We start from the raw sequence: 24,400 nt of genomic DNA, 5'->3' as shown, positions 1-24,400 counted from the left end.
GCAGCAACACCAGTCTATAAATAAGGACAGTAATTTGGAATAACCAATTACATTAAAAAACAGAAACATAATGCAGCCATGTGTTGGAAATTTGTCAGAAAAATATTAACTTCTTTATTCTTAAGAAAGGGGCTTTGGAACCACAGAAAAAACATAGATTAAAAAATACAGTTTTTAATATCTAATTTTGAAAAAACTGCCATTCAATTGACACAATGTCTAACCATGGGGTTTACTTACATTTTTCACCAATGACAGAATCAATCAAGTAATACTAAATCGCATTGAACAATTACATTTTGTACATTCTTAAAGCTACACTTGAGTTTATACTATATTGATTTGTATATTGTAAAAGAATCTGGTTTTTTTCCTACACATGTAGCTCAGTGTGCTCATTCATGTTTCCTTTTTAAGTAATTATCAATATATTTTCATAATAGTGATGAAACATGACTGCAAAGTAACAGCAGTATTTTTTTTTATTTTCAAATATCACAGAACTCAAATAACCAGATATGTGCTCTCTCTCTTTGGGAAGTAATAAACTTATTACAATCATGCAATCAATGTTCAGTACACGTTAAGTCTACCTTTGAAACTGTCTTGAGGACATTTAAGCACAGATTCTCTAATTCCTAGATCAATAATAATTCTTTTAAAATACCATTCTCAATAGCTGAAATAGTATTCTATTATATCCATATATTCTAGCTTATTTAAATATTTTAGTATTTATTTTTTGTTCCCTTTTCTGCTATTTTAAATTATACTTGCAAATAAACCATTGTCAACCTAGATGTTTTATCATGTTTTAAAATATCCTTCACATTATTATCAAATTTCTTTGTAAAAGAATTGCACAAAATTTCCAGTTATTTCAATAGAGTATGGATGTCCAGCATAGAGTATTAACTCGACAAAATATGTGCTAATCAATATCCAGAAAAAAATTTCATTTTTTACATTTCTCTGACTACTAATAACACTGAATCTTTTAAAACATGTTTATTGTCTATCTGTATTTCTTCAATTCTGGTTCCAGACTTCTTTTCTTTTTGAAAAATGTGATATTTATTTTTGGAGGGGGGGCCTCCATTGCTTTTGTTCATATAAATTATTTGCCAACTAGAAATCAGTTAAGGACCTGTATGTTCTTTATTATTATATGTTTTAATGTAATATTTTCAATATTTGTATGGAATTATATGAGAACAAAGCATTCTTTCTGTCACTTTTATTCCCAACACCATTCACTGAATAACCTACCTACTCCCTACCAGGGAGATACCTGCATGTCAGAGGCTGCTAATTACCCTCAAATCGCTGTTCTCCCTTATTCTCTAGAGGCAGAACCTCTGATCTGTGGCTGGGCAGATGGTCACATGACCATCCTTGTTTTCCAACCTCCAGCTGTGAGAGGAGGGCAGGCCCTTTCTCTGTCTCTGTCCAAGGACATCTGCAGGCTGTGGTCCCAAACTGAGGAGCAAACTGGGTTCCATCATGCAAGGATGGAGGGCAGGAGGGCTTTGCTGTCATCCATCTACTCTCTTCCATGGCAGGGAGAACGTAACCTTGGGGCTTACAGAGTAACACCTTTTCCTGACTTTTGTAGGGATGAGATGTTTGAAATTAAATTGCTCTTTTTATTTAAAAACATTGCTTATAAAATAATTCTGTCTGATTTTGTAAAATGTAATGGGTAACATGAATTATTGTATTTTTTCCTTGTTTGTCCACAGGAAAAAAGTCCATATTTCCCTACTATACTTGGAGTGATGGTGCAACAGCAGTTCGAGGCGGCTGTGCTGGAGGTGCAAAAATATGTGTAGGAGGGAGAGCTTATCATAGGGCCAGCTGCTCCCTCCTTTGTCAGGTTCACCCTGACACACACGAGTACACACACATACACAGAAAAGAAAATGGGCCCAAAAGAAAACCATTTATAGAAAGCTGACCATAAAATTAAAAATAAAAACAGAGAAGACTGTACAAAGAAAATATTTCCCTGCTGACAATGTTTATGGGCTGTCCATTCTACAGGCTGTTAAATATCTTGACTCTATTTTATGACCTGGAAAGAGAATTCTAGTGGCATCTAGGCAAATGGTGAAAGGACTCAAAGAGAATGCACCCAAAATATTATTGAACAAATAGGGCAGGAAATGACTTTCCTTATTTAAGAATGACTAAACAGAAAAACGAAAAGGAAAAAAAAAAGCACGGTCAAATCAAAGATTATTTAAAACAAAAATGAAAGGAAACACTTTGCCACAAAATGGCATTGAAGTAGGAAAGGAAAGGACTACCAGTGCAGGAAATGTAAGGATTTTGGTTTTTAGGTTGCTTTCTGTATGTACAGACTTACAAATAGGTTACAGCTTAAAACTTAATTTTGCAGTTAGTTTTCTCATGGTAATATTGTTATAAATAGTGGTTAGATTCCCTAGCTATCCCTCTAAAGTCTGTTTAACTAGTAAGTATATATTGGTTATAAGTATATATTGGTTATATAAATATAATATATACCGTTATAAGCAACTAAACAGAAAAGCACTGAAAATCATTAAAACCAATCTTGACTATATTGAATGCTGTTGGTTGTGGGAAATTATGTTTAATTAAAGCTCAGTAAGGGTGTTTTTATAGATATCATATAAGATTTTAGAAAATGATGGCACTGCTTTCCCCATGATAAAATGAAATTTAAAATATATGTTCTATTGTTTACCTGACAGAAGTATATTATTACCATCAGCTTTGTTCTGATTAGCCTGACATGATTCTAGCGAGGACAGCAGTTTACAACAGTAATGAAGTGATGGAGGGCTAAAGAGTGATATAAAGATGGTCTCACGAAGTAACCAGGCACAAGTAAGTAGAAAGCAAGAAACGCAGACAATGTTAAAAAGTATTGTGTATACATGAGAAAGACTGCCAGAGAAAGAAATAATGGAGTTCTGCATGATGAAAAAGAAAGAAATCTCACAGTAGGTATATTCCAGAGGAGTAGGGAGCCATTGGAAGAACTATTAGGCCAGAAGAACACTGCATCACTCAAAGGTGGTGACACTAGGCCACAGCAGGAATCCGTGTTTATCTTTGCATATTTGTATATGAGACTGTGTGTTGTTGAGGACGAAGAAAGGGGTAAAAAATTCAATCCATAAAAGCATTGCACTTGGATATTTAAACTTGGGTTTGTATGCAATGAGGGCATTTGATGCTCATTTAATTAACTGTTAGCTATTAATATTAACTACTAATACAACAGAAAATACATACAAATATATACAATGGCTTATCAACTATATAGGTACAATGGAACTCCATTACAAGACTCTGAAACATAAGGATTTTTAAAATTGCACTGTTTGCCTTCCATGGATGAATAGAGGATATGCCTAAGACCAATGCTAGGTACTGTCACTACAAAAGAAATGTGACATTGTCCCCTTTCATCAAGTGGCTTACAATAGGCTTTCAGAAGACTAATGACTTCATATTTCTGCAGTGTAATAAATTGTTTTTCGAACAAAATCTGCTTGCTCATGTAAGCAGTGCCCTGCTAGCAAACAAGTTTTTAATTTTAAACTCAAAGGGAGAGAAAACATCTTCCTCCTATTTTGAGCTAAAGGCTCTACTAGAATACCTGGCAGGTGCTGAGATTTGTCATGGCTATTTTATTACATTCCTAAGTTCTATTGTCATCACTGCTTCCTTCCTGGGGAAGATTGTATAAGTCACGTCAGACACTCACCACAGACTGACCCTCGCACTAGTCTCCTTAGATGAGGTCTCTCTGGGAGGTAGCGGTATTTGCATCCAAATATACTGAGGTTTGATGTGTGGTCTCCAAAGAAACGGAGCTGGCGGTATCTCTCCCCACATCGATAACAAAAATTAGTGTTACATTGTGAACAGGTCATATGGTCACACCCTTCCGTTCTCTGGATATGGATCTGTACCAGCGAAAGAGGGAAAGAAAAAAAAGGTTACTAAATTTTTTATAAAGTAGAATCTGGCAAATGTATGGAATAACAGTTACTAGTTTCACCAAAATAAAAGCCTTACAAAGCATTCCTGAGGCTGTAAGTTTGCTTATTATCATGCTCTCCCAGGTCACCTTTGTATCAAACATTTTAAACATGTGTAAAGCTCAATAACATTTCAGGTGCTCAAGCTGTTGGCTTATTTTGAATAATACAGATATAAACAAACACATCCCAAAGAAAACTCACTTATCTTTCTAGACATGCGTCGAACTCAGTGATTAGGAGGCAATTTAAAATGCTGTGAAGGTGAGAAATGCAAATCAAAACTACAAGGAGGTATGACCTCACACTGGTTAGAATGGGCATCATCAGAAAATCTACAAACAACAAATTCTGGAGAGGGTGTGGAGAAAAGGGAACCCTCCTGCACTGTTGGTGGGAATGTAAATTGATACAGCCACTATGGAGAACAGTATGGAGGTTCCTTAAAAAACTAAAAATAGAATTACCATATGACCCAGCAATCCCACTACTGGGCATATACCCAGAGAAGACCATAATTCAAAAAGACACATGCACCGCAATGGTCACTACAGCACTATTTACAACAGCCAGGTCATGGAAGCAACCTAAATGCCCATTGACAGACGAATGGATAAAGAACTTGTGGTACATATACAAAATGGAATATTACTCAGCCATAAAAAAGGAACAAAACTGGGTCATTTGTAGAGACATGGATGGACCTAGAGACTGTCATACAGAGTGAAGTAAGTCAGAAAGAGAAAAACAAATATCATATATTAATGCATATATGTGGAATCTATAAAAAATGGTACAGGTGAACTGGTTTGCAAGGCAGAAATAGAGACACAGATGTAGAGAACAAACGTATGGACACCAAGGGGGGAAAGCCAGGGGTGGTGGTGGTGGTCGCATGAATTGGGAGATTGGGATGGACATATATACACTTATATAAAATAGATAACTAATAAGAACCTACTGTATAAAAAAATTAATAAAATTCAAATTAAAAAAATGCTGTGAAGGTATGTTTTGTTGATGCTATGATCAGCAAGAACGAGGTGGCTTGGGGAATAAGAAGAGATGAAGAGGATTCCTTAAAGGAAAGGATTGTGTAAAATCTTTGTAAATAAATGTCAAGGAAAAGAAATCCTGTTGTGGAAGGAAATGATAGCAGGTGTAAGTGTATTTGCAGTACCATTTTAGTTTCCAGCTCTAATTTCATTTGCAAATGCTTGTACAGGACTGTGTATACAATGCTACCTGTGCAACTAAGCACCTCCCTCTGTTGTTGCTGTCAAGTTACAGGTAAGTACGGAGGTTACTTCTTATCTCCCAAGCTAAAATTTAGATACTACTTACATGAGAATAAAAATGTGATAATATACATACAGTGACTAAAACATTTTGGGGGCACATATTGAGTCAGATCAGTATAATATTGGTTCCATCTATCCCTTCCCCTTCACCCACCTAAAAATGTGAGATACTAAATACCAGGGCAATGCAACTGACACTCCCTGATTGCCAGGTGATCTCCTTTCTCACTTCTTCAATTGGGTGATTCTTAGGCTGATGCTAGACTAGAGTACCTTCCTGGATAGGTGAGGGCTAGCTTGAGATTAAGGGCATATAAGCATCTGTGGTCAAGGGTAACTACCAATCAATATTTGGTCAGTAGAAGCAAAATTTGTTTTTTCTGCTATTGGCCACCTCATCTTTTTCAATTACGTTGAATTCTTTTACCAGACAGTCCAGTGAGAGTCGACCCAGGTTTTGTTGGGCCTGAAGGTTATCTAATTGGGGGGCCCTCTTAAAGGAGAAGCATGTAAATTACAAATGCAAATTAGATACAAGGCCTAAGGAGACCTGAGCAGGTGAGGGTCTCTGCAGCTTGAGCTCTTTAGCTTCCTGGTAATTTCTCCCTTAGTCTCCCCATTGCACCTGTTTCTATGAATGATTCTGAAGAACAATTCCTATGACCACATCCATTTAGCACAGCAGATGGTATTAAGGAATGAGGTAGGCTAAGGCCCTACTGAACCTTTGAACTATTTCTCATGCTTTAAACTACCTGAGCACTAGGAGAGAACGTGTTCAGAGACAGCAGCTGAGCACCCAAAATAAAGGTTACTTAATCATATGCTCAACTTTTGGACTGTATACTGTAATCGCTCTTAATATGGAGGTAATTAAAGCTTAACAGATTTCCTGGCCACATAGCATAGTGTTGTATGTGACCTGTAAAGGGAAAAGGACTAATATTTGTTTAGAGCCTACTAAATGCCAAGCACTGTACCTAGCTTAGCGCCTTCAAGCCTCATAACCACACCATGAGACTGGCATGCTTATTCATAACCAGAGCTCAGAAAAGTAATCTGCTTGAATGAATGGAGAAAGTATTTTGATTCTTGTCTGTTTCTTTATTATGCTAAGCAGCCTCTTATTATAAACTTTAAGATAAAACCAGAGGGTCAATTGTATTCTTTGCTAACTGACAGAGTAGTCATGTCTGCCCTCCTGTACAAGGCATGTTCGAGTCTTTCTGCTTGTTTTAGCCGCTCTCTGGGCCAGTTCACATTCTTCCTTTAAAATAATGTCAAAAATTTTTCTGACAAGAAACTTGCTCTAATAAGTTAAACTAGTCACTGACAGTTCATTTGCCTCAAAATTTCATGTATCATTTTTACTGTCATTTTATATCTGCTTGTAATATTGTTTCATTGTGTTCTAAAATCTTTACGTGGTATACTTATTATTTCATTTAAATAGTGAAGACTGCAATTTTTAGCCTCTTTTAACAATCTTTCCTCGTTTCTAAAATAATATTTGAAACACAGCAGGCAACTAAAATACTGTTAGTCCAAAAATATTTCTGCACAGGAAGTGATAAAATTCTAAGTTCTGACAATACTCTACAGGAACCTTGTACGTTGCAGGATTATATAGTTCTATAGATTAATTTGAATATTTTACTCATATAATGGCGATGATTTAATCATGAAAATGGTTTCATAATTTCCAACTATCAAGTACACAGTGCTTCCTTTAATACTACTGCAAATATATATTGATTATATATGAATATTTTATAACTTCATGCTAAATAGAAATGAACTGACATAATGCAAGTTAACTTGTAACAGAAGACATTACTTTTCACATTTGCTAAGAAGCAAGTTGTAATTTTGAACTCCTAACACCCAGAGGCTAATAAATTTCATATGATAAACGACTTCCCTGAATATATCTTTAAAGGTCACACTTTGACAATGCCATTTTTGTTTTTAAAACATAGAGCCTTAAAAAGTAGGTTTAAATTACATTTATGTTAAGTCCATTTTATTTCTCAGTGAAGCTTTATAAGTTATTTTATTATAGCTTCAAAACATTCATCAGTTTAGCTCTGCTAAAAAACATACCAATCACCCAAGTGGCTGTAATTCAGCACCAAAATTCTGTTCTTGGGCTTCCCTGGTGGCGCAGTGGTTGAAAGTCCGCCTGCCGATGCAGGGGACGCTGGTTCGTGCCCCAGTCCAGGAAGATCCCACATGCCGCGGAGCAGCTGCGCCCGTGAGCCATGGCCGCTGAGCCTGCGCGACCGGAGCCTGTGCTCCGCAACGGGAGAGGCCACAACAGTGAGAGGCCCGCGTGCCGCAACAACAACAAAAAATTCTGTTCTTACTTAAGCAATGGAGACAGAGTAAGACAGATGAGATATTTCTAACCCATTAGATTAAACTGACTACCCATAAGCCACAAACATCATTTGATTTGTTATCACTAACAGGGTTTCTTCTCTCCATCTGTACCAAATAAGGATGGCTGATACGTAAGGAGTTGAATATTTAAGCACTAAATGTCGCTTATATAGCTCTACATTTACAAGCCATGATATAAAATGTTCAGGATATGCCAGATATTTCTTTAATGAGATTGATATTAAGTCCACATAGTAGTAGACAGAAATGACAGCACGGATCGTTTTTGGGCCTATGACATTCTTTATAGTACATATCAACACCTGTAATAAGAGAGTACTCAATATATGTACCTGCCCTCTTCAAGTTGTTTACATTTAGTTTAATAAAATGCCCACAAATTATCTTAAAAAATAGAACTAGACCATTTAGGAGGAAGATGGTGGAAGAGTAAGACGCAAAGATCACCTTCCTCCCCACAGATACACCAGAAATACATCTACACGTGGAACAACTCCTACAGAACACCTACTGAACGCTGGCAGAACACCTAAGACGTCCCAAAAGGCAAGAAACCCCCCACGTACCTGGAGGCGATTAAGAGCGCTGCTTAAAGGAGCTCCAGAGGCGGGCGTGAGCCGCGGCTAAAAGCGCGGACCCCAGAGACGGGCATGAGATGCTAAGGCTTCTGCTGCTGCCACCAAGAACCCTCTGTGTGAGCAGAGGTCACTATCCACACCCCCCTTCCAGGGGGCCTGTCCAGCCCGCCACTGCCAGGGTCCCAGGATCCAGGGACACCTCCCCCGGGAGAACGCACGGCGCGCCTCAGGCTGGTGCAACGTCACGCCGGCCTCTGCCACCGCAGGCTCGCCCCGCACTCCATGCCCCTCCCTCATCCCCGGCCTGAGTGAGCCAGAGCCCCCAAATCAGCGGCTCCTTTAACCCCATCCTGTCTGAGCGAAGAACAGACGCCCTGCGGCGACCTACACGCAGAGGCGGGGCCAAATCCAAAGCTGAGCCCCTGGGAGCTGTGAGAACAAAGAAGAGAAAGGGAAATCTCTCCCAGCAGCCTCAGAAGCCGCTGATTAAAGCTCCACAATCAACTTGATGTACCCTGCATCTGTGGAATACATGAATAGACAACGAATCATCCCAAATTGAGGAGGTGGACTTTGAGAGGAAAATTTATGATTTTTTCCCCCTTTCCTCTTTTTGTGAGTGTGTATGTGTATGCTTCTGTGTGAGATTTTGTCTGTATAGCTTTGCTTCCACCATTTGTCCTAGGGTTCTATCCGTCCGTTTTTTTTTGTTTGTTTTTTTCTTTTACTTCTTTAAAAAAATTTTTTTTCTTAATAATTATTTATTTTAATAACTATTTTATTTTATCTTACTTTATTTTCTTCTTTCTTTCTTTCTTTCCTTCCCTCCTTCCTTCCTCCCTCCCTCCTTCTTTCCCTCCTTCCTTCCTTCCTTCCTCCCTCCCTTCCTCCTTTCCTCCCTTCCTCCCTTCCTCTCTTTCTCTCTTTCTTTCTTCCATTTCTCCCTTTTATTCTGACCGTGTGGATGAAAGGCTCTTGGTGCTGCAGCCAGGAGTCAGTGCTGTGCCTCTGAGGTGGGAGAGCCAACTTCAGGACACTGGTCCACAAGAGACCTCCCAGCTCCACATAATATCAAATGGCGAAAATCTCCCAGAGATCTCCATCTCAATGCCAGCACCCAGCTTCACTCAACGACCAGCAAGCTACAGTGCTGGACATCCTATGCCAAACAACTAACAAGACAGGAACACAACCCCACCCATTAGCAGAGAGGCTGCCGAAAATCATAATAAGGCCACAGACACCCCAAAACACACCACCAGACGTGGACCTGCCCACCAGAAAGACAAGATCCAGCCTCATCCACCAGAACACAGGCACTAGTCCCCTCCACCAGGAAGCCTACACAACCCACTGAACCAACTTTAGCCACTGGGGACAGACACCAAAAACAGGAACTACGAACCTGCAGCCTACAAAAAGGAGACCCCAAACAGAGTAAGATAAGCAAATTGAGAAGACAGAAAAACACACAGCAGATGAAGGAGCAAGATAAAAACCCACCAGACCTAACAAATGAAGAGGAAATAGGCAGTCTACCTGGAAAAGAATTCAGAATAATGATAGTAAAGATGATCCAAAATCTTGGAAATAGAATAGACAAAATGCAAGAAACATTTAACAAGGACCTAGAAGAACTAAAGATGAAACTATAGATGAAACAAGATGATTTGCATTAGAACTAAAGATGAAACAAGATGATTTGCATTAGAGAAATGCAAATCAATGATGAACAACACAATAAATGAAATTAAAAATACTCTAGATGGGATCAATAGCAGAATAACTGAGGCAGAAGAACGGATAAGTGACCTGGAAGATAAAATAGTGGAAATAACTACTGCAGAGCAGAATAAAGAAAAAGGAATGAAAAGAACTGAGGACAGTCTCAGAGACCTCTGGCACAACATTAAACACACCAACATTCGAATTACAGGGGTTCCAGAAGAAGAAGAGAAAAAGAAACGGACTGAGAAAATATTTGAAGAGCTTACAGTTGAAAACTTCCCTAACATGGGAAAGGAAATAGTTAATCAAGTCCAGGAAGCACAGAGAGCCCCATACAGGATAAATGCAAGGAGAAATACGCCAAGACACATATTAATCAAACTGTCAAAAGTTAAATACAAAGATAACATATTAAAAGCAGCAAGGGAAAAACAACAAATAACACACAAGGGAATCCCCATAAGGTTAACAGCTGATCTTTCAGCAGAAACTCTGCAAGCCAGAAGGGACTGGCAGGACATATTTAAAGTGATGAAGGAGAAAAACCTGCAACCAAGATTACTCTACCCAGCAAGGATCTCATTCAGATTTGATGGAGAAATTAAAACCTTTACAGACAAGCAAAAGCTGAGAGAGTTCAGCACCACCAAACCAGCTTTACAACAAATGCTAAAGGAACTTCTCTAGGCAAGAAACACAAGAGAAGGAAAGACCTACAATAATGAACCCAAAACAATTAAGAAAATGGGAATAGGAACATACATATTGATAATTACCTTAAATGTAAACGGACTAAATTCTCCCACCAAAAGACACAGATTGGCTGAATAGATACAAAAACAAGACACATATATATGCTGTCTACAAGAGACCCACTTCAGACCTAGAGACACATACAGACTGAAAGTAAGGGGATGGAAAAAGATATTCCATGCAAATGGAAACCAAAAGAAAGCTGGAGTAGCAATTCTCATATCAGACAAAATAGACTTTAAAATAAAGACTATTAGAAGAGACAAAGAAGGACACTACATAATGATCAAGATATCAATCCAAGAAGATATAACAATTGTAAATATTTATACCCAACATAGGAGCACCTCAATACATAAGGCAAATACTAACAGCCATAAAAGGGGAAATCGACAGTAACGCATTTAACACCACACTTTCACCAATGGACAGGTCATCCAAACTGAAAATAAATAAGGAAACACAAGCTTTAAATGATACATTAAACAAGATGGACTTAATTGATATTTATAGGACATTCTATACAAAAACAACAGAATACACATTTTTCTCAAGTGCTCATGAAACATTCTCCAGGACAGATCATATCTTGGGGCACAAATCAAGCCTTGGTAAATTTAAGAAAATTAAAATTGTATCAAGTATCTTTTCCGACCACAACGCTATGAGACTAGATATCAATTACAGGAAAAGATCTGTAAAAAATACAAACACATGGAGGCTAAACAATACACTACTTAATGACGAAGTGATCACTGAGGATATCAAAAAGGAAATAAAAAAATACCTAGAAACAAATGACAATGGAGACACGACGACCCAAAACCTACAGGATGCAGCAAAAGCAGTTCTAAGAGGGAAGTTTATAGCAATACAATCCTACCTTAAGAAACAGGAAACATCTCGAATAAACAACCTAACTTTGCACCTAAAGCAATTAGAGAAAGAAGAACAAAAAAACCCCAAAGTTAGCAGAAGGAAAGAAATAATAAAAATCAGATCAGAAATAAATGAAAAAGAAATGAAGGAAATGATAGCAAAGATCAATAAAACTAAAATCTGGTTCTTTGAGAAGATAAAGAAAATTGATAAACCATTAGCCAGACTCATCAAGAAAAAAAGGGAGAAGACTCAAATCAATAGAATTAGAAATGAAAAAGCAGAAGTAACAACTGACACTGCAGAAACACAAAAGATCATGAGAGATTACTACAAGCAGCTCTATGCTAATAAAATGGACAACCTGGAAGAAATGGACAAATTCTTAGAAATGCACAACCTGCCAAGACTGAATCAGGAAGAAATAGAAAATATGAACAGACCAATCACAAGCACTGAAATTGAAACTGTGATCAAAAATCTTCCAACAAACAAAAACGCAGGACCAGATGGCTTCACAGGCGAATTCTATCAAACATTTAGAGAAGAGCTAACCCTATCTTTCTCAAACTCTTCCAAAATATAGCAGAGGGAGGAACACTCCCAAACTCATTCTATGAGGCCACCATCACTCTGATACCAAAACCAGACAAAGATGTCACAAAGAAAGAAAACTACAGGCCAATATCACTGATGAACATAGATGCAAAAATCCTCAACAAAATACTAGCAAACAGAATCCAACAGCACATTAAAAGGATCATACACCATGATCAAGTAGGGTTTATTCCAGGAATGCAAGGATTCTTCAATATACGCAAATCAATCAACGTGATACACCATATTAACAAATTGAGGGAGAAAAACCATATGATCATCTCAATAGATGCAGAGAAAGCTTTTGACAAAATTCAACACCCATTTATGATAAAAACCCTCCAGAAAGTAGGCATAGAAGGAACTTTCCTCAACATAATAAAGGCCATATATAACAAACGCACAGCCAACGTCATCCTCAATGGTGAAAAACTGAAACCATTTCCACTAAGATCAGGAACAAGACAAGGTTGCCCACTCTCACCACTCTTATTCAACATAGTTTTGGAAGTTTTAGCCACAGCAATCAGAGAAGAAAAGGAAATAAAAGGAATCCAAATCGGAAAAGAAGAAGTAAAGCTGTCACTGTTTGCAGATGACATGATTATATACATAGAGAATCCTAAAGATGCTACCAGAAAACTACTAGAGCTAATCAATGAATTTCGTAAAGTAGCAGGATCCAAAATTAATGCACAGAAATCTCTGGCATTCCTATACACTATTGATGAAAAATCTGAAAATGAAATCAAGAAAACACTCCCATTTACCACTGCAACAAAAAGAATAAAATATCTAGGAATAAACCTACCTAAGGAGACAAAAGACCTGTATGCAGAAAATTATAAGACACTGATGAAAGAAATTAAAGATGATACAAATAGATGGAGAGATATACCATGTTCTTGGATTGGAAGAATCAACACTGTGAAAGTGACTCTACTACCCAAAGCAATCTACAGATTCAATGCAATCCCTATCAAACTACCACCGGCATTTTTCACAGAACTAGAACAAAAAATTTCACAATTTGTATGGAAACACAAAAGACCCCGAATAGCCAAAGCAATCTTGAGAATGAAAAACGGAGCTGGAGGAATCGGGCTCCCTGACTTCAGACTATACTGCAAAGCTACAGTAATCAAGACAGTATGGTACTGGCACAAAAACAGAAAGATAGATCAATGGAACCCAGAGATAAACCCACGCACATATGGTCACCTTATCTTTGATAAAGGAGGCAGGAATGTACAGTGGAGAAAGGACAGCCTCTTCAATAAGTGGTGCTGGGAAAGCTGGACAGGTATCTGTAAAAGTATGAGATTAGATCACTCCCTAACACCATACACAAAAATAAGCTCAAAATGGATTAAAGACCTAAATGTAAGGCCAGAAACTATCAAACTCTTAGAGGAAAACATAGGCAGAACACTATGACATAAATCACAGCAAGATCTGTTTTGACCCACCTCCTAGAGAAATGGAAATAAAAACAAAAATAAACAAATGGGACCTAATGAAACTTCAAAGCTTTTGCACAGCAAAGGAAACCATAAATAAGACCAAAAGACCACCCTCAGAATGGGAGAAAATATTTGCAAATGAAGCAGTTGACAAAGGATTAATCTCCAAAATTTATAAGCAGCTCATGCATCTCAATAACAAAAAAACAAACAACCCAATCCAAAAATGCGCAGAAGACCTAAATAGACATTTCTCTAAAGAAGATATACAGACTGCCAACAAACACATGAAAGAATGCTCAACTTCATTAATCATTAGAGAAAGGCAAATCAGAACTACAATGAGATATCAGCTCACACCAGTCAGAATGGCCATCATCAAAAAATCTAGAAACAATAAATGCTGGAGAGGGTGTGGAGAAAAGGGAACCCTCTTGCACTGCTGGTGGGAATGTGAATTGGTACAGCCACTAGGGAGAACAGTATGGAGGTTCCTTAAAAAACTACAAATAGAACTACCATATGACCCAGCAATCCCACTACTGGGCATATACCCTGAGAAAACCATAATTCAAGAAGAGTCATGTACCAAAATGTTCATTGTAGCTCTATTTACAATAGCCCAGAGATGGAAACAACCTAAGTGTCCATCATCGGATGAATGGATAAAGAAGATGTGGCACATATATACAATGGAATATTACTCAGCCATAAAAAGAAACGAAATTGAGCTATTTATAATGAGGTAGATGGACCTAGAGTCTGTCATACAGAGTGAAGTAAGTCAGAAAGAGAAAGACAAATACCATATGCTAACACATATATATGGAACTTAAGAAAAAAAAATGTCATGAAGAACCTAGGGGTAAGACAGGAATAAAGACACAGACCTACTAGAGAATGGACTTGAGGATATGGGGAGGGGGAAGGGTAAGCTGTGACAAAGCAAGAGAGTGGCATGGACATATATACACTACCAAACGTAAAATAGATAGCTAGTGGGAAGCAGCCGCATAGCACAGGGAGATCAGCTCGGTGCTTTGTAACCACCTAGAGGGGTGGGATAGGGAGGGTGGGAGGGAGGGAGATGCAAGAGGGAAGAGATATGGGAACATATGTATATATATAACTGATTCACTTCGTTATAAAGCAGAAACTAACACACCATTGTAAAGCAATTATACTCCAATAAAGATGTAAAAGAACAAAAACAAAACAAAAAAAAACCCCCCAAAAAATAGAACTAGAATTCAGCTTTCTATTTTCATACAGATTCTACTTAATTATAAGGTGGAAGAATAACAATAAATGAACTGCTAAATATCCAACCTATTTTATAACTAAATCAATACACATCTGCCCACAAGTATTTATCTCCACTTTCGCCAAGAATTGAAGGCTTATTTCATTCTTTATGCAGGAAATGATAACTAAATTAGCTGTTATGCATTATTTTTCCCAACAAATAATTTACTCTATGTATAAAATCATTTTAATATATGTATTTGCCTCAATGGCTTTGATATGGGGGGATTAATTAGAAGCAATAATTATGAGGAAAGTTTTAAAAAATCCCACGAGTAACTCTCAGTTCCTTACTTATCTCACTATACCAATTCTCCATAACACAGGGATTTTTTTAAACATCTTTATTGCAGTATAATTGCTTTACAACATGTGTTAGTTTCTGCTGTATAACAAAGTGAATCATCTATACGTATACATATATCCCCATATCCCTCCCTCTTGCATCTCCCTCTCACCCTCGCTATTCCACCGCTCTAGGTGGTCACAAAGCACTGAGCTGATCTCCCTGTGCTATGTGGCTGCTTCTCACTAGCTATGTATTTTACATTTGGTAGTGTATATATGTCCATGCCACTCTCTCACTTCGTCCCAGCTTACCCTTCCCCCTCCCCGTGTCCTCAAGTCGGATTCTCTACGTCTTCATCTTTATTCCTGTCTTGCCCCTAGGTTCTTCAACACAGGGATATTTAAAAAGCAAACATCTACACAAAGTCTTCAAAGACCTCATTAAAAATATGAACCTAGAATTGTTGTCCAATTACAAAATAATTAATATATGGGGGTAAAAATGAAAGAATTCCAGAGATGCTAAGACTCCTCTGTTCCTTTTCTGGTGCCATGACTTAAGGAAGCACTTCATTAAGTGAATGCGCAAGTCAAGAAAAGACAGTGTTACCACATACAAAAAAGTTGTGAGAAATTTCAGCGAAAGGGCTGAAAAGCAATCAGTCCAATTTAGAACAGGAAGTCAGCTGGTTTCAAGAACATCTTCAAAAAATAACAATGGAATATACACCAAGCAATAGAATTCCTGAGGAGCTAAATATTAAATAACATGAGAAATAAAGTGGTATTTCTATTCCCAATAAGGAAGAAAGAAAAACAGTAAGAGCTTTCAGGAAAAACAAAACAAAATGAAAGGCATGTAAGTTCCAAATATGAGGCGTAACAAACTACAGCATGATTAAGTAATTGACAGTGAGCAAAGATGCAAAAGGCATTTTTCCTAGAAGTTGTGATCTCATGGAAAAGGAAATGTAATCTTTGCTCCATAATTATATGTTTTTGATTATGTAAATACCCAATTGGTTATCCCATGTTAGAATTATCCTTTAGAAATAACAGAAGTATTAAATATTATATTAGAATAGAATGTGAATGTTATTAAATTTAACAATATAAAAACAAAGTTACAGCTTACAGAAAATGGGAAATAGAGAAGTGGAAAGAGTTGTAGGAGGGCTAGATCCTCATATATCACCTAAAATTGTTAGACTATTGAACCAAGGTTACAGTATATTATTTAAAGGTAAAAGATAATCAAAAGAAGAGCTAAAATAATAATTATCAAAAATTAGAAGGAGAAGAAAGGGAAGGGATAAGCAGAATGAATCCTCATCTGTCATGTCAAACATGGTGGCCTCTATTATGGTAAACTATATTGCAAAAAATATATAAGATGATTTCAAAATCATTTGGTGTCTCCTGCTATGTTAGCTTTTTAAAGCCAATACTCTAATTGTCCTCCAATGTCCTGGTTTTCTTAGTTATAGGAAATTTCGTACATATTTCAGTCTTATGATTGATTTATGATGACAAATTCTTTGAAGAAGGGTGCAGAATACAGTCCGATTCTCATTCCTCACGGTAGAGTGTACTACAAATTAGCCCCTAATTTTCTTCCTTCTTCTTTACCGTACTTCCCTTAGCCCCACACCCCATGATCTCCAGATGTCAGTTTTCCCCTCCTTCCCATTCATCTTTACCCTTTCCCCTCTGTGACTGCACGACTTAGCCAGCTAATAGCTCAGGTGTCTCCCCATCCTAATAAATCCTTCCTTTAATTCCACATGACCTTCTAGCCTATGATTACTCCCACCCTTCCATTTTAACCAAGCTTCTTAAAAGAATATTTTCACTGCTTTTCTTACTCACCTCTCAATTCTTCCTCAGTTGACAGCAACCCCATGTTACTGCAGTCAAATATTCTACTGCTGAGCTATATACCGACAACCCCATGTTACTGAAACATCCAGATCAACTGTCTTTCTCCAGGAAACATTCATTCATTCACTCAATAAATATTTATTTGTCCATTGATAAAATCTGACATGGCTTCTGCCATTAAGGAGATTTTAGTCTAAGCTGTAGATAGACATAATCAATTCTGCAAATAAACAGACACTCATAAGCTATGAAGGAAAAGGATATGGTATGAAGAGAATACTTAAGAAGCTTGATCTGGTCTAAGGGTCAGAAGAAGCTCCTCTAAGGAAGTGTCAGTTGATCTGAGAAATGAAGAATAAATTAAGTTCACCAGTTAAGAAGACTTGGAGGTAGGGAGGCCATTCCCAGCACAGCATATTCAAGGCACTGTATCCATGAAATGAGAAGCAAGCTGTACTTGCTTGAGTGAGTATTTCTCACTCTCTATTTTCAAACTCTTTAATTATATGTCTCTGCTCAAACCCTCTCCCAGTTGATAAGATCTGAAAGGGCCCAGATCATGTACATCTTGTTTGTTATTTTATTAAAGGGAGTTGCACTGATCCTGTTACATAGCATATTCTCAATAAATATTAAAAGAACAAATGAGTATTATCCATGACCCTCTAATTGCCAAATCCAATGAACGTGTTTTTAATTCTTATCTTATTGTATCTCTCAGTGTCATTTAATCAGTTGACCACTACTTCCCTCTGACCTTCGATATACTCTTGCTTCAGTGACACCTTTTTTCCAGGGGCTCCTCTTACCTCTCTTAGGTTCCTATTTCTTCACTTATCTCTTTTTTTATTTAACATCTTTATTAGAGTATAATTGCTTTACAATGGTGTGTTAGTTTCTGCTTTATAACAAAGTGAATCAGTTATACATATACATATATTCCCATATCTCCTCCCTCTTGCATCTCCCTCCCACCCTCCCTATCCCACCCCTCTAGGTGGTCACACAGCACCGAGCTGATCTCCCTGTGCTATGCGGCTGCTTCCCACTAGCTATCTATTTTACATTTGGTAGTGTATATATGTCCATGCCACTCTCACTTCATCCCAGCTTACCCTTTCCCCTCCCCGTGTCCTCAAGTCCATTCTCTACGTCTGTGTCCTTATTCTTGTCCTGCCCCTAGGTTCTTCAGAAGCATTTTTTTTATTCCATATATATGTGTTAGCATACGGTATTTGTTTTTCTCTGACTTACTTCACTCTGTATGACAGACTCTAGGTCTGTCCACCTCACTACAAATAACTCAATTTCGTTTCTTCACTTACCTCTTAATCCCATCCATGAATCACCACTTTGCACATACTCTTTGGGTGATCTCTTCCATACTCAAATGGCTTCAACTTCCCTCCACTGGATCTCATTTCCTAATTTCCACTGCAGACCTGGCTCCTGAGCTGCAGAGTCATGTAGCAACTGGTTGGGGGTCATATGCACCTGTAATGCCTTACAGCCATTTCAAAGTCAAATAAGCAAAACCAAACTCATAACCATTCCAAGGCTCCCTAGCCCAACAACAAGAAAACTCCATCTCCATGATTTTATCACAGTTTATGGTATCACCATCTATTTAGATACTCAAGCTAAATACCCTGTTGTTATCCTCTTCTCACTTCTCACCTCCAGCCATTGAACAAAATCAGACAGTTTTAGCCACAAGATATTTATCGAATATTTCTCTTCTCCAGCCTTTGACCATTACCTTAGCTCATACAATCACCATTTCCTTCTAGATGTCTACAACCACCTTCATATAATCAACAGCAACCAACCTAAAATATAAATTGGTTACCACCATTCCCTTGTTTATAACTTTTCAGTCTGGAGGATGAAATCCAAGTTTCTTAACATTGCATGCAAAGCCCAGGCTTCTGTTTGTTTCTACAGCCCCACCTTTCACCACTTCCTTCTGTGAACCCTACTCTAAGGGAACCACAAAGTGCTTGTGGCTCTGGTACACAGCACTCATTTCCTGGCTCTGTGCCCTGTCCTTTAAGTGTAATACTCCCACTCCTGGATACCTTTCATCATGCCAAATCCACCCAATAATCCTCAACAACCTAGCTCTCCCTGCTTTCCCCGAGATGAACGGAGATGTCCCCTTTACCATGAACTCTCTTATAATACTCTATGCAAAGCCCTGCTGAAGTGCAACAGTGTTTTATCATCTTCCGTGTAACCACTGCGTCTCCCCTTCTGTGGGTTTCAAGAGAAAAAGGACCATGCTGTACAGAGCACATAATGGATTCTCACTAAAAGTACATATAAGGAGGAAAGAAAAATGACATTCATTCATTCAACCATTTTCTGTTTAGTGCTAAACAGTGCCCAGAACTGCTCTAAAGGCACAAGGTACCTCAAGGATCAAAAACAGATCAATATCCCTGCTTTCATGATGCAAAATATATCCACTATTTTAAATAGTGATAAGCAATATGGAGCTATGGAAAAAAATAAAGCCTATAAGGAGCATATTACCTATTGAGGTAGGGGAAAGTGATTACTGAGAAGCTGAATTTTGCTCAAAAACATGAAGGGAGAGAGCTGGGTGTGTAGATATCTGGGGAAAGAATATTTCAAAGGGTAGAGCAGGCATGGACACCCTGAGAAGGAAACATGTCTCATGTTTTTTTTTTTGCTGTACGCGAGCCTCTCACTGTTGTGGCCTCTCCCATTGCGGAGCACAGGCTCCGGACGCGCAGGCTCAGCGGCCATGGCTCACGGGCCCAGCCGCTCCGCGGCATGTGGGATCTTCCCGGACCGGGGCACGAACCCGTGTCCCCTGCATCGGCAGGCGGACTGTCAACCACTGCGCCACCAGGGAAGCCCATGCCTCATGTTTTTGAAGCACAGCCAGGAGGGCAGTGTGGCTGGAGGAGGGTGAAGGAAGTACGAGATGAGGTCGGAGGAATAATGGGGTGCAGGCGTGAGCAGAGTGTGATGGGGCACATGGTCACTGTAGGGACTAGCTTTTGCTTTGTGTGAGATGGGAGCCATGGAGGATTTTGAGCAGAGGGGTACGTAATCTGCCTTAGGTTTAGCAGTCTCGTTCTGGCTGCTGGGCTGCTGGGTTAGGAACATTGTGAAGAGTAAGAATCCAGTCAGGAGGCTATTGCAAAAATCTTAGAGGGAGAAAGATGATGATGTCCTGTACCAGATTAGTGACAGCAAGGGTGCTGAGATGTTGTCAAATTCCACATATATTTCGATGGTACAATCTACAAAAGTTAATGACTGACAGTATGTGTGGGTGTGAGAGAAAGAGGTCAAATTCTTGACTTGAGCAGCTAGAAGGTTGCAGTTGCCATGTACTGAGATGGAGAAACTATGAGAAAGCCCATCTTGGGGACAGGAGAGTGCACTGTGCTGGAGAAGCTCACTAAGGCAAGTGAAGACATTGCTTAGGAATTTGGATATAGACCTTGTCTCATAGTTCTTCAAACTTTGTTGATCTGCCTACTGATTGCTGCTACCAGCAAAACTTGTAACCTGTTTGGAATTCTAAGTTGAGTTTGCTGCAGAAAGAAAAAGCAATTCTTAAAGCATGAAATCAAATGAAAAGAAAAATAAATGAACCATCTTAGAAAGCTTTAGATCCTTTAGCAAAACTGGCCCCATAGGTATCCAAATGGAAAATGGGCAGATTTTTACTCAATTATTCCCTGTCTACACAGCTCGTTGGCCTTCATTCCTCTCAGAAGCCCTCATCTCTAACAGGGGCTCTCCACAGGGTCTCTCAGGCCCCTGGAGATGCTTCAGAATTTCTTTGGTAGGGGAATGTTCAGTTGTCACAAAGGTGGCTGATACTGGCATTTTGGGCTGTTCTTCAATGTTTGGGACATCCCACACAGAAGTGATTTAGGTTCCACCCATACAATTTTCTGACACACTAGACATTTATATAGGTGAAAATCTGTTTATAAATATCTGAACATGTTATCTAACTTCATTTTATATATAAATGCAAAATAATGTTTGTATGGTTTTACTAGATAATTTTTTAGTTACTGTATAACTACGGTGTAAACTGAGAAAGAGTGATTGTATTCAGAATCTAACTTCATTTTATATATAAGCCCCAAAGAGGTATGTACGATTTTTTTTTTTTTTTTTTTTTTTTGCGGTACGCGGGCCTCTCACTGTTGTGGCCTCTCCCATTGCGGAGCACAGGCTCCGGACGCGCAGGCTCAGTGGCCATGGCTCACGGGCCCAGCCACTCCGCGGCATGCGGGATCCTCCCGGACCGGGGCACGAACCCGTGTCCCCTGCATTGGCCGGCGGACTCCCAACCACTGCACCACCAGGGAAGCCCCTGTATGATTTTAATGTATCTTGAATTTTCTAGCAATAAAATTGTATACATTCATATGTACATATGCATACATATATAAGCTTACATATATATACACACACACATATGTACATATACACTAATTTTGTCCTCATTTTAAAATGTCAGATAAAAACGATAGCTATTGATAATATTTCGGCTTCACTTCATGGTTTCTTAAATCCAAATTTATGCATTTTAAATGGGTTCAAAAATCTGCTACTTTTTGTCTTTTAATGTCATGGTACCTGAACATTTACATGTTGAAATACATATTATTTCATTATATTTGCACTTATTTTTATTCTATATTACGAGGACAATGTATTGATTTTTAATGAAATGTTATATGTACTCACATTATACATTTAATCTCAGACAGTAAACAAATATTGAAGTTATTAGTCATAAAAATGGAGCATTGGATGAAATACAGTTTATATCCTATAAAACATTTGTCACCAAACAATCAGGCTCTTCTCACAACTAAGGTCTAGGTTTTGGCACTTCAAGAAAACAGTAGCAGTGATAACCGCTGCTTCAAATTTAGTGATTTCAAGCAATCTGGAGAGTTAAAGTGGGTAATTAGTGGTCAAGGAGAAGCTATTTTATTTTCTGCAACGGGCACTATTTAAAAGCAGTCACCAGCTGCTGAACATACTTTTGCAGCAATGTGTGAAGTGCTAGAGGATTGCAGGATTATCTATAAAATCCAACATTAATACCCTAAGTTCTTTCCTCAGTAACCATAGGCTCTATAGCTATAGCTCAGATATAAGAGCCCACAGACAGGGTTTGTGCTAATTTGATGTGAACAGGAGCAAATTAATCTTTTCCCTGAATCGATACATTTTTGCCAAAAGCATCCTATTACAGGATTTAAGAGAATAAAATATCTGAAAGGAAATATTTTGACAAGCACATTCCTGTAATTCCAAATTCTCAATAAATTATGAATATAATGTACTTTCCCCTGCCTGCCTTTTGGTTCAGTTACTTAACCTCTCTGAAACTGTTTCTATATCTTTAAGTGGTGGTAATTACCCCCTTCTCACAACTTTCCTTTGAGATTTAAATGAGACAACAAATGTAACTCACATACTATTGAACCTATCGTTTTATTATTACTGTGAAACACCTTAAAGTTTTATCAAAAGGCATTTAATAGTTAAGATTTGGAGGGCACATTGGAACTTAGCATCTTAGTATCACATCTGAGGATCTGATGAGATAATATGTGTGTAAAACTGCAATGGAGAGTAATATGTAGTAAATATCAGTACGTGTAGATAGTATTGCCATTATTATTACTGTGCTAACACTACAAAGAAAGAGGGTTGTACAAAGGCATTTTTATGAATGAAATAAAGCTGGCATATTAGAACTCAGCACTCCCTGCTCATATCTTGGCATTTCTTAAAAAAAAAAAAAAAAGAAGTGACTGTCCTGCCTCCTAAAAATAGGATATATGTTGACCTTGGAATAAAATAAATGACTTAATTATCCTTAATTCATAAATCACATTACTTATATATTAGCCTATGAAAATGTATAACTTCCTAATTAATTATCCCTATTCAATGTTTTGTAAAATGTCCTAACTAGAGATATGTTATTACTTATATAAGAGAAAAATTAAAGTGGTCAGCTGCATGTCATCTAGTTGGCTATGACTATATTTGTACCACATTATATAAATATTTACATAAGTATTTCTCTTATCTGACATTAAGGAAGAAGGTAGTTTGGGGTAAGGATGTTTGAGGAATTCCCCTTTAATTTTCCAAATTATGAAAAGCTAACCATTTTGAGAAATATTAACACCAACTTTGCTTTAGTAAGCCCAGTATTCTTAGAAACATTGAACTTTTACCTGAGGAAGGAAAAAGAAAATGTAATAGTCAAATCCTTAGAGGTTGCAGAGGCAAACAGAGATGTGTAAGCAGCTCCAGAAAGCTGTGATGTTAGAGTCCTTCTGTTCTCTTGTTAGGTTCTACTTATTTTTACTCATGAAGTATTTCCAACATTTAAGATTTAAAGATGATAGTGTAACAGACATGCATGGATTTACCACTGATATTTAATAATGTTAACATATTACAATATTTCTTTCAGAAATATTTTTGAAGAGATAAAATTTTCTTTATATACTGCCTTTTTTATAAAATTGTTTCTTAACTTTAACCTCCTGCTGGCTTTAAACTGGCTTGCCTCAAATTATTGGGTAAAAGGGCCTGAAGGTGTGTCCAGCTCTCTTTTGAAAGTACGTATGTTAAAAAAATATACTCAGAGGGCAGAAATCTGGCCTTTGTCGAGTTTTGAATGTTAAAACCCCATTTTAAAAAACATTTTAAATAGAAAAACATGATATAGCTAAAAGATAAAACCTGGTTAACTAACACTAATTGACTAGTATTAAACCTTTTGAGGAACAATCAGAAGATTGGATCATTAACCATTCTTACAGAGTTCTCATTTACATTCCTGAAGGTTCATGATTGTTTTTATCTTTAATGATGCTTATTATAATATTAGACAATAATATTAGAGATTTCTAATTCTTCTAAAATCTAAAATTGTTCAGGCCTTTAGAATCATCCAGCTGGGGTTTGCTATGACCTAACACACATTTATTAATAAACTAAAATAAATAATAAAAAGACTTTCGGGGAGTTCCCTGGTGGCCTACTGGTTAGGATTATGGGCTTTCACTGCTGTGGCCAAGGTTCAATCCCTGATTGGGGAACTGAGATCCTGCAAGCCACACAGTGCTGCCAAATAAAAAAAAAGCGACTTTTTA

At 37.8% G+C, this 24,400-nt stretch overlaps 1 protein-coding gene across 2 annotated transcripts in view; it reads right to left on the bottom strand.

Moving 5' to 3' along the window:
* RNF217 (ring finger protein 217) overlaps positions 1-24,400 on the bottom strand; it is a 132,329-nt gene that overhangs the window by 7,156 nt on the left and 100,773 nt on the right. For both annotated transcript variants that reach the window (XM_022555848.3, XM_022555858.3), the window contains exon 4: positions 3,761-3,962. In XM_022555848.3, the coding sequence (XP_022411556.1) occupies positions 3,761-3,962 (202 nt within the window). The remainder of the gene's footprint in view (positions 1-3,760; positions 3,963-24,400) is intronic.

Source organism: Delphinapterus leucas, chromosome 12 (assembly GCF_059928025.1).
Source record: "Delphinapterus leucas isolate spDelLeu-1000000601 "Yukka" chromosome 12, BTC_Dleu_Yukka2, whole genome shotgun sequence".
NCBI classification, from domain to species: Eukaryota; Metazoa; Chordata; class Mammalia; order Artiodactyla; family Monodontidae; genus Delphinapterus; species Delphinapterus leucas.
The sequence above is the reverse complement of the archived record's forward strand: the minus strand, read 5'-3'. Positions and strand labels throughout refer to the sequence as shown.